Source organism: Montipora capricornis, chromosome 12, assembly GCF_036669925.1.
Source record: "Montipora capricornis isolate CH-2021 chromosome 12, ASM3666992v2, whole genome shotgun sequence".
In the NCBI taxonomy this organism is placed as follows: domain Eukaryota; kingdom Metazoa; phylum Cnidaria; class Anthozoa; order Scleractinia; family Acroporidae; genus Montipora; species Montipora capricornis.
In genome coordinates, this window is record NC_090894.1 from 23377476 (window position 1) to 23389975 (window position 12500).

A 12500-nucleotide genomic window follows, 5' to 3' on the forward strand; every position below is an offset into this window, starting at 1 on the left:
GGGTTTTAAACTTGTATAGCTGACTTGGTTGCTTTGCATGAATTTATCTGGCAACACTTCCGTGCACACTGAAGATAATCTTACAGTGCGACTACTCGAACCGGGCCGCCTGGAGAAGAGTTATCTTTGTAGATCTTTGTTAATTGCCGTCACAAGAAGCTGCCAGTGAATTTTTCTCAGTTTAGGTTTTGATAGGTTAGTTTTCTTCTAGGTGGCCCAGTTCGAGTAGTCGTACTGTAAGACTTAAAATTGTTTCAATCTTTAGAGCACTAACCTGTATTAGTAGAAAGATTTGCAATAACTGTCTGGTCAGCTGCACTGCTGGCTAACACAGGTCCGCTCACTTTTGGCTTCATTGTTGGTGCTTCACTCATACCGCCTATGATTGCAGTTGAGGTTATAGACGCCATTCGTGGTAGTGGCGAAGTGAGAGCTTGCTTATAATCACGTAATGTGGCTGTTGTGGAAGGCTTTATTTCCGTTAGTTCTGATGGACTAATAGCAGCTAAAAACAAATGAGGTCTGTTGGTTAGCTCTGTTTAACAAATTAGCTCTGTTTAACAAATTAGTTGATGAGGCCGACTATCACCTCAACTATCATCTCAACCTCATAGAAATCGCGAGCTTTAGTAGAATTCTCACTAAACTTTACTTTAATAACGATTTCCAATTACTAGTAAACTTTGTGCCACATAAAGATCGCTTGGATTGAATTTTCGTTTAAAATTCAAGTTGTGTGTGTGCATCAGTTTTTTCATTAATTTTAACTTTTTAAATCTCAAGGAACCGCAAATGTCCTTCGTTTAGTCTTCACAGGAATCTAGTTACCATTTACATTAAAATTTCTACCAATCTTTGGAAAACGAAAACAACGTCGCCATTTTGTAGACGACCTCCAGCTACTGCACACTGATAGGCCATTTCCGAGCTCTCTTGTGCCTCTGTTTTAAAACGAGTCTAAGTGTGAAACCTTTCACATGAAAATGAGTTCTGCATGCAGTTTCATTTTCATGCAAATCAAAGTCATTTTCATAAGAATGGCTTAGCACTTAGTCCCCCTCCACACGTATCCGGATATTTTTAAATCCGCAACTTTTTCTTTCTGGATTCAAAAAATTCCCTGTACACACGTTAGCAAAGATGTTCGGATTCGCTAACGAATTCGCTGACTGCTTGTGGACGGAAGCTGTATCCGGGAAGCACTAGTTGCAGATTCAAAAATATGCGGATACGTGTGGACGGGGCCTTGGACTCGCTTTAAAACATGTGGCACAAGGGAACTCGGAAATGGGCTATTATTAAGCAATTAACCTGCGATCAGGTGTACTTTTCTTTAGGAAAAGGTAAGCCTGATAAAATTTCTTTATCGAGTCGACTGCCACCCACCTGTCAAAAGTGATGTTATCTTGTGTCATGCTATAAATGTGAGCCAATCAGATTTCACTGGAAATTTCCTGCATGTTGCGATTCAAGACAAGACGACGAAAACAAAATAGAACTCTAGCTGGACTTTATCCATACAATCAAAGCTACTAGTATTTCTGCAAATCCCGCTGGGCATTTGGTGCGGTTTTTCTGTTAAAACCATCAAGGAACAAGCTCGAGATAAAATCACAGAAAAAGCCGAATCCTTCATGTTATCAGGCGCAATCAACAGTACAATAAACTTTATTTAAACTCGAATATTTAAGTTAAAGATGCGAATAAAAGATGCTAACATCTCCGAGGAAATGAGAATTTCTAGTTTTCCAGGTGCAGTTACCCAACCATTATTTTGTAATGCACTAGTCAGTGGAAAGCCGCGCACCCCCATACCCGGGGAATGCGGGGCATAAACGGGGGATTTCAGCGGTTTTGGACTGTCACGTTTGCCACGGTATGCGGGGTTTTCGTCAGCATTTGGCGCAAGTATCGGCGAGCGGGGACCTTGAGCGGGGCTTAGATGGAGATTTGCTTTTTGACACCAACTTGAATAAGCACGCAAAGATCATTGGAAGAGCATACGGTCTCAAAATGCCGGCTCAGTCAAGTTAAAATCCATTCTTTTCATGTTTGTAATGGGCTCTCAGTTAAATTCTGGGTTTAATCTGTAAATCATTTCTTGTAGTGGAATTAGACAAAGATTAAAGTTATGCTTGATTAACGATTTATTTATAGCGTTGATCTTTTGTCTCAGTATTTCCATTGGAATGCAAAGTGAACGTACGCGTAGAGGCTGACAGTGACATTACTTTATGATTTTGTGAGATGAACCTTGTAAATGTTACCTCCGATGGGTTTCGTCTTTTTGAATTTCTACATTACCATGGTCTGCATAATGGTGGAAATTCAGAGTAGTTTCAAAATTTGTTAGCGATGAAAGGTTATTTCAAGAGATTATCAAGGTAAGAGAGAGAATCCCCAATAAAGGCTTTATACCAAAGGTAATCCCTCTTAAGTTATTTTTAGACATGATCCCTAGTTCTTCCACGGATGTTACTCGCGCGTTGCGTGGATGTTTTCGAGGAGGATTTGTTTATGTTTCGTTTCTTTTAGTATCTCTGAGGATGTCTTCTTTGATATTTTAACTACAAGCAAAGTAGCTTCTGCTCTCGAAATGTTTTAATACATTTCACTGAAAACTTAAATAGGAGTGTTTAAATAAGAGCCAAATTTACCCTGCACAAACAATAACTGAATGAATGACAGAGAAACGAGTAGAAACACGAGTGCTAAGCGAACAAACGCCAAAACTCCGCGCAACCAGATGGTCGAAAGTGGAGATAGACGCTCGCCGCTAAGGCGGCAAAAAGCAGTTTAAAAAGAACAATGGCGACAACGCCAGAGACATTCAACCTACGGATCTAGATGCATTCAATTTATCTACCATTGTGAGAAATATCCCAAACAGAATATGTGAGACAGCGTCAAAATTCGAAAAGAAATTCTAAAAATTGGCCGTCGTGGTTCACGTTTTCTCGAAAAAAACAGAATGTGGTCATTTCGCATTGTTGTTTCGTAAAGAACGGCAATGAAATGAACAGAATTATAACCCTCGCTTACACAGCCATTGTATGTACTCGTTGCCGTTGAGGTTTGCTTATTAAATTCCCTAAAACCAAATAAACTGCAAAATAATGAACAGCCAAAGAGCACAAAGCAAACGAAGGCCCAGCCGAACAAAAAGACAGCTGAGAGTGCAGAAAAAATTTCTCTCAGGTAGTTCTTGAGAAAGTCGCTTGGGCAGTCCACGCATCGCGCTAGTAACATCCTCGGAAGAACTGGGCACCATGTCTAAAAATAACTTCAGAGGGATTTCATTGGGTATAAGGCCTATAGAGCGTTTTCACATGACGTCACGGCGGCCATGTTGGTGTCCTAAAACAAAGGAATGGTGACCATGATGGTGTATCAAGCTAATCCTCTGAGATTTGAACTCTATTTGTATGCAAATACTTTCTTTTGTTTCAGTAATCCAATATGGCTGCTGGTCACGTGAGTGAAAACGCTCGATGTAGGAGTCCTCGGTAATCTCTGCAAAATGTAGCTGAATTATGAGGCCATAAAATTTTGGCAATAAGCCATTTCCTTAGTGAAATTTGTATAGTTCTTTGAGAATTGTTGTAATAGTGAACCGTTTTAGTCAGTTGAGTGTACTTTAGGTTGGGTATGCTTATGCATAGGAGGGAAATAACTGGAATATTGTCAGATTAAGCTGCTCGTCAAATGCATGTTTGGACTTACGTCGTTGTTATGTTAATGGTTTTGACACCAATGAAACTGGTATTTTTTATTGCCGTTTTCAGGGCTGTGCTAAACCCAGTGATTAATATTACTGTTTTTGGAGAGATTATAAAGTTTGGAACGCCAAATCTGTAACTCAAGGAAGATTTATTTGGGCTTTATGAGAAATGGACTACATTATTGATTTTCATGTTTGTCAAAGTTTAATTTGAGGAAAAAAATTCTTGAAGAATATTAATTTTGATCAACACTCAGGGCTTTATAGTTTTGGAAGCACTGTATTGTCCCGGGTGCTGGGGGAGAAAAGTGTGGTTTTGACGTACGAAATTGCCCCGCATAGCGGGGAATTTGCTTCATTTAGAAGGCAGGCCTGGTCTAATGCCCCACGCTATTCCCCGGGTATGGGGGTGCGGGGCTTTCCACTGACTAGTGCATACGTGTCACTAAACCATTGTTCAGCGCTTCTGTAAACAATGTCTAATTTCTCTGTCAAGCTCGGCTGATTCTGCGATTGTGGCAGCACCAAGTTATAATCGGCTCTTTTTGGATTCACAACTTGTTGCTTCCGAATATATTCCAAAGGACTTACCTCAACTACAAAAATTTTCGAGTCGGTCGAAGTGGAACGATGCAATTTTTCTAGAATGTTCGGGACTGTAAATCCCGTAGGGAGTACAACTACAATGTCTTCTTTCAGACAAACCATTCTTCGGATGCGTTCTCTCTAACCTTCCTTTCAAGATTTTGGAAAAAAAATCTGAAGTAGGGGCAACAGCAGCTGTACGGGCAGATTCTAAACATCATTCCTATTCAAATCCTTCTCGGCGGCCATAACACATGTATGAGCAGATGTTAACTGATTTTACTAATGTATGATTTACATTTCTGTAATCTATCGGAACGAGGCTCCAAGAGCTCTGTTGTTTCTCGACCAATCAGACAAAAAAGCCAAATTTTGGCTTTTTTTACATGCGATCCGTATACTTTGTATCAGGCCCTCCTTCCCAAGGATAATAAGTAGGGAGAGAGGTCATGATCGCAGGTTATACCATTATAGTTCACCACTAAATTTTCTCTGACTCTCATTGGTTTAAACTGATCACGTGAAGTGATGGTGTTCTTCCGCGGAGAGACACCGTATCAGCCCATTACATGGTGCCCGTCCGCGGAAAATACTCGGATGGATGGTAGTCGTCCGTAAACATTTTTCTGTAAACAAGCGGGCCTATAGAAAATAAACAATAGATATTGCATAAAGTGGGATTTTGTCTGTTTTCTTTTTTAAATTTTACATTTGATTTGAACGGCTTTCATCTAAGAAAGTTAAAAATAATTCAATATGATTTTTTTAACTGGCGCGCGGAAAAAACTTTAGTGGTCAACAATAAAGGCAACAAATCGTTTATGACACCGAGAACTATCGGTCTCATAGTTGCCCCATAGAATTTTGATGTTGTTAGAACTAGCATATATATATTTGACCTATTTGTCATGTCTCAGCGGCGACTTCAAATTAGATGAACAAGGAAGTAAAACAAGATAGCCATAAAGTAAACAAACGGAATAAAATACTTGTATCTTAATCATTGTTCTCCAAAAGAAGAATTTCAATTTAGATACTCGGCTCTGGAAAGTATGCTAGGAGGTGCCTGACGAAGTTACTGTCAAAATATGGATAGTTATGCGGGTCACATCGATTAATTATGCAATTGTTTTAGGCTTGAGAACACTAACCTGTTTTAGTCGAGATATTTGCAATCACTGTCTGGTCAGCTACACTGCTGGCTAACACAGGTCCGCTAACTTTTGACTTCATTGTCTGTGCTTCACTCATACTGCCTATGGTTGCAGTTGAGGTTATAGACGTCATTCGTGGCTGTGGCGATGTCTGACCTTGCTCGCGTAATGTGGCTTCTGTGGAAGACTTTGTCTCCGTTAGTTCAGATGGACTAATAGCAGCTAAAAAGTCAATGAGGTCTGTTCGTGAGCTCTATTTAACAACTAAATAATTCGCTCTCGATTTCTGTATTTCTTAATTATGCAGCTGTTTCTCGGAATTTAGTAGTTCTGATGCGGGATTCCTTATTTACATCTACTGATTGCTCAAGAAATCAGGGGGCTACTCCGATATATAACTGTGCATGGCATGGTTTTCAGGGAGTTTAGTACGGGATAAGGGTATAGAAATCAGAAAGTTTCGGTTTAGAATAAGGTATAACTTAGTGGGAAAATGGTCAGCGTAGAAATAAGTTAGCCCAGAGGTTTTACAAATTGAAACTCGGAGATGTTGGTTTACTTTGTAGCGTATGTTGTATTACGATAATGATAAAAATTTCTGCATTGAAAATAGCCAGTCGAGGATGGGGTGGAGGTTTTTGGTGTCTAGTCTAAGGGTTGCAAAATTAAACTGATCATGGTCTTGCACAGGGCAAGGGTTTCAGTGTCCCAGTACCACACTTCCACCCAAAAAATTACAAAGTACCCCTGCCCCTTCCCGGGAAAGAAATGCAGTAGAGGAATTGAATACTGAGGAACGGACAATGAAACAGCTAGCTACCATTTGGCTTTTAAACACCGTCATTTTCTCTCTGTCTCCACTTTAAGTTAGCCAAGTACTCACCAACAAATTAATAGAAACAATTATCACACAAAACTGCTGTGAATAAATCGTTCCTAATTTACATACGTGCAAGTACGTGGTGTAAAATCTCTCGAGTGGAATCGAGTTGAAAAAGGGAACTGGAGGACGACACGGGGGCATAATACACCGTAATACTTGTATGGGACAAAGACAAGTGCTGTCGTCCTGTTTGTTGATAACTTTGACGAAAATTTCTTTATTTCATGGCGAGTCAGTCTTCAAACGATTTATTTCTATCGATCCAGTCTGACATTTGACTTGTGGATTAAGGATCTTGAATATTTAATTAGTCGGGCGAGGCCGACTTTAAATTTACCCTGCATTTCTCCACAAAACTCAGTCACGTGCAATGGGAAATACTGCAGACCCATCACAAAGGCTCAACCTGCTTTCCACGATGTCGAAGTCGATGGCGCGGATACGTGGAATATCTTAACAAATGGTGTAATCTTTTCTACGCTCAAACATACAAACCCACACACCGTTTGCGGTAGATCCACTAAAAAAGATGGTGTGTGTAATGAGCATATATTTCGAAACGGGTCGTTCCGCGAACTCAAAATAGCAAAAGAATCAAATGATTTCGCAGATTTATCGAAGGTCTTACCAGAATCATACCAGAAATCAAATGAGTTCTCAATGAACAGAAAACGTGGACAGAATGTTGCTACAGTCGACAGAAGAACATTTACTGATAAAGACAAGGTGCGTCGTATTCAAACTCGAGGAAACGACAACAAAGATGCCATGTTGGACTGCGAAAGTGGCTTTCATCAGAGTGAGGATAAACGTAAGCTTAATTTTCATAAGCTTAGGTGTAGTTATGTAACGTCTATCTTGATTACTAAGCTTACATTCGCTATGTTTTTGCTCAAACTGAGTACATTATCCGCTGCTATTTTTCTCTTTGTTTCATTAGTTTTGTCGCTTTTATGCGTATATTATATTCGCATGTTGTGCAGGCATGTTTGTTTCGTATCAAATAACGTTGGTGGCAGATGAATGTGATCATGTTGTACTGGACAAGGCAGCGCTATGTATGGATACTCTATGTATACAAGAGAAGTCACACTGAGAAGTGTGACGAATCAGCGTTGTGTGTACAACAAATTAATGTTGCAAAGGAAATAAAATTCAGGTCTCGTTACATGATGTTTGTTTATCACTGTAATATTAACAATCCTGGGTACCATGTGCGACGACGATTCGATCGTGAGCCCAGCAGAATACCTGTAAAAAAAACTAGGAAAGCTTTCACATAAAACAAAAAAATAAAGAAATTGGTCTACAGGCATATACAACACGCAACACAGTCAACAGACTTGTGCGTAATGAGTTAAAATTAAATCCCGTGGTACTAGAACGATCGATCAATATACTAACGTATGGCAAATTATAGAGGTGTCAAACTCAACAAAGTAACACGCAGATAACAGCAGAAATCATGCAGACCTATGACGTGTGACGGCTCTAGCTTTCTCCTAATAACATAATACGAAATGTCCTTCATAAACAAGAGTGAAGCAACAAAAAGGTGAAAAGACCGAAAAATAAACGGCAAATGTACAAATGGCACGAACCGTAGGAGTCGTGTTTTGCCTGTCTATTTTATTTACCATCAGCATAATAACATGCGGAGCCTGGAAATTGCAAGACGTGGTTAAACTTAAACGTGAACAGCGAAAAAACAATGACAAAACATTGACTGTATTGCAGAGTAAACTGACAATGTTGTGAAATTATGTGTAACTAGACCCTCCGTGAGGGTACACTGGGTTGCCTGTGGTACGTGCAGCGTTCCACAGGCAAGTTATGGGTCATTAAGAAGTCATACCACACGAGGCCCTTTGGCTCACAGGTCCTCACACGTTCGTACGACGAAACAGATCCTTTTCTGAGGTTAAAAACCTGGCTACCGGCCTATTAATTAATCATTTGTCAGAAAGAAGAAATTCCTGTCCTCTTTAAAAAAATTGACACGCATTGCTTACGTGTGGTAGTGAAGTAACACAGCGATTTATTCCATAATGTCAACTGAGCTGTGTGTTGTCTTCCAGGAGATTCAAGTTGTCCTTGCGTAATATGTAGCTCTAACAGTGCACGATATTGTTTTGGTATTGTCTATCATTGTAGTGCCATGGTAGAAGTCTTGGGTAAATAGCCTGAGAAGATATGTGGTTACTAGCAAAGTAATGAACCCAGAAAGATTGAAGAAAATAAATGGGAAGTGAAAAACATTGTCTTCTGGGATGACATGTTGACAGTTGTCTTTGCGTAATATGTAGGTGTAACAGTACACGATATTGTTTTGGTATTGTCTATCATTGTAGCGCCATGGTAGAAGTCTTAGATAAATAGCCCCTTGAGAAGACATGGGGTTAATAGAAAAGTACTGAACCCAGAGAGACTGATATACATGTACTTGGTAGGAAAGCTTGTTCCTGACGTCATATAGATTGTCTAATTTCCACCAATAACACGGAATGTTACACATTCACAAACCAGAGGAATGTGCCTCTGTGAAACAACATGTCGGAAGCTGCCGGAAATCTTGATGTAGATGTTGACTGTGCTTTGGAGAAAGCATGCCGTGTATTCGGGGTCTCTAAGCCTTTCCCTCAAAAGAAAAACGCGATAAAAGCTTTTACCTCCAGGAAAGATGTCTTGGTAAACTTGCCAACGGGGTTTGGCAAGTTGCTCATATTCCAGATTGCTCCAGTTCACGTTGAACTCTCCAAATTCAATAATACTTTTGTTGCGAAGCCAGTAGTTATTGTTATTTCGCCATTAGTGAGCTTAATAGGAGACTAGAAAAATTCTCTACAAGCGTTTGGAATCAAAACTGGCTCCGTTGGCAAGGACGATCTTGCGAGTGTAGCGTGACGTTCACATCGCCGGAATATTAACTGGAAAATGGAAGGTGGAGAAATATGCTGTCCTCCGAAGTTTACAAGAAAAATTTGATAGGAATCGTTGTATACGAGTAGACGAAGCTTACTGTATTAGCCACTGGTATTTTCATGTGTCTCAGGCTTTTTTTTATTGTTACAGTATTTTGGAATCTTGATCACATCTAATTAAATAATACATCTACGTGTATGTGCTTCATCGCCTTTAGCGGTGAAACAGAATAGAGGATACATACTTTATTGAAATGTCAATGCAGCAAGGCAGCCATAGGCTGATGTGGTCCTTAAAACTAACACAGTTAAAACTACACAATAACGAGAAGCTTAATAGAAATACAGAAATAACAATGGTATGTAAAATGTGTTCTTGACGTGAATGTCACGTGTACTCATTGCAACAAGTACAGGTAATCATTATCTTTTTGTTCTTGATCTGTTCGAAAACCAAAAGTTCAACATTTTGTTAGTCTGGAGGCAACGTTAGTCTTTGTGAATATTTACAAGTAAGAGTTCTGGGAAATACTCACATTTACCGAGCCAGAAGAGAATAGTTCTTTCATTGTTATGTTATTTTCATGCTCGATCGCAAGATTGTCCTCGCCAACGGAGCCAGTTTTAATTCCTAACGCCCGTAGGGAATTTTTCTGGTCTTCTATTAAGCTCACTAATGGCGAAATAATAATTACTGGCTTTGCAGCAAAAGTGTTGTTGAATTTGGAAAGTTTAGCGTGAACCACTGAAGCAATGCCTTTTTTGCGCCCCCCTTCCCCCCAGACAACGTTGAAACATGCCAGCGATCGATGAACTGATCTTGATTTTGGAGACCGTGAAAAATCAACATTGTAATGGGGGTAGGGGGAAAAGCACGAATTGTCCCGACAGTTTTGACCAGGATTGAAGCTTTCCTACCAAGTATATCCGACGGGGAAGGGAGTAGACTGCGTGACACGAGCGACCTGGACCGTCTGAGAATCAGGCTACAGAAGCATAGGACCGAAAATTATTTTTTAATGCTATCAAATGCGAACCAAGCAAGATGCAGATTTTGTTAGCTTGCTTTATGCAAAACAATTATTGATGTAAAAGTAAATAAAAATGGTACACAGTTTTTAAGAAGAGCAGAAGGAAGTTTCTGGACGGTCGATCGAGAACAAAATATTTTGCCATCGGTAACAAAATATACGACATGAAAACAACATTAATTTTGAACCACGAATATAAAAAGTTACCATCAGCGAAAAACACTTTGAGAGATTTTAGTTGTTTTGTTGTAATTGTACTTTTGGCTGCACCGAGTAAATCGCACATCGAATTCAGCGGGCGCAGTGATCAAGTTACCGCGGCATGTTTACTCGCGAAACAGTGAAGCATCTGCGTTAAATGATGCCAAGCTACCGGGTTTTTGTTTTTGTTAGTTTTCTTTTTCTTTCAATTGTTATAATTTTGACAAGAAATGTGCGAATTCAAAACAAAGATCACAATCGCCCAACTCTCAGAGGTTGACCATTGTTTCTCGAAAATCAAAAATTTACTCTTCAAGACAAGGTTATTTATCACCAGGTAATTCCATCGTTTTGGTAATAGCAGCTTCTTTATTATTCATCAGCGTGACAATCTTTTCCCGATTTGTTGAAACTCAAGCACGCTTCTAACAGACCTGTTTATTTTCGTGACTTATGGGTTACCACAAAAATTCTCTCCGTATCACATTTCAACACATGTATGCAAATTTGCTAAGCTCGAAAAGTACACAACATGATAAATTTACAAAAGCTGGGCTGCTATTAGCTCCTTCCTAAACCCAGAAGTCATACCAGCAGAGGCCCTTTGGCTCACAGGTTCTCACACGTTCGTACGACGAAAAAGATCTGTCCTTGCGTAATATGTAGCTCTAACAGTGCACGATATTGTTTTGGTATTGTCTATCATTGTAGTTAAGTGCCATGATAGAAGCCTTGGGTAAATAGCCTGAGAAGACATGTTGTTACTAGCAAAGTACTGAACCCAGAAAGATTGAAGAAAATAAATGGGAAGTGGGAAACCTTGGCTTCTGGGCTGACACGTTGATAAACTTCTTTTCACCACAAGTTTACGCGTGCCCCCTGAGCATTTGACATATACCCCTTCGTAAAACAGAAGCATTGGACCGAAAATACTATTAACGCAAGGTACAGATTTTGTTAGCTTGCTTTATGCAAAAAACAAATATTGATGCAAAAGAAAATAAATATTGATTTAGAAAGAGCAGAAGGAAGTTTCCAGGACGGTTGCTCGAGAGTAACATATTTACAACATGAAAACAACATTAATTTTGAACCATGAATATAGAATATAAACAGTTACGATCAGTGACAAACATTTTGGGAGATTTTTGCTACGTTCAATTTTGTTATTGTACGTTTTGGCTGCACAAATAAATCGCAAATCGAAAGTGGCATCACCAGAATTCAGCGGGCGCCGTCATTAAGTTACCGCGTCATGTTTACTTGCCAAACAGTGAAGCATCTGTGTCAAGTGATGGCAAGATACCGGGTTTTAGTAAGTTTCTTTTTCTGTCAAGTGTTATAAAGTTTGACAATAAATGAGCGAATTCAAAACAAAGATCACAATCCCCCACCATTGTTTCTGCAAAGTCAAAAATTTACTCTTCAAGACGAGGTTATTTATCACCAGGTAATTCTATCATTTTGGAAATAGCAGCTACTTTATTATTCACCGGCGTCACAAATTTTTGCTGATTTTGGGGCTCATTTTGTTGAAACTCAAAGCACGCTTCCAACAGACCTGTTTATTTTCATGAAACCTTTCCTGCTTACACAGCGATACTTAAAATATCCTCCCGTATCACGTTTCAACCTTAAGCTCGAAAATTCAATACATAACATGATATTATAATTCACAAAGGCAGAAAATATCACAGAATCCTTTTCCAGCGAAACATTTTATTGAAACAAACAACATAAGATGCACTAAAACGCCATTCGCGTTGCAATGACTTTCCATTGCTGGTTAACGAGAATAACAAACTCACGAGGCAGAATGTATATTTATATTTAATTAAGTTAGCACAACACAAAAACGCTAACCTCATTTTGACACGAAAATGCTTTACTATTGCCATAAAAACTATCCAGTTAAGCTCGCATATTATAAAACATGATGAATTCATAAAGGCCACCTTTTCCAGCGAACAATTTTTTGAAACAAACAACATATTTGCTCTTAGA

General features: G+C 39.3%; 1 protein-coding gene across 1 annotated transcript in view; it reads right to left on the reverse strand.

Moving 5' to 3' along the window:
• Nucleotides 1-12500, reverse strand: part of LOC138025530 (cartilage intermediate layer protein 1-like) — a 45671-nt gene that overhangs the window by 30418 nt on the left and 2753 nt on the right. The window contains 2 exon segments of the mRNA XM_068872727.1: nt 275-505; nt 5458-5682. Coding sequence (XP_068728828.1) covers nt 275-505; nt 5458-5682 — 456 coding nt within the window.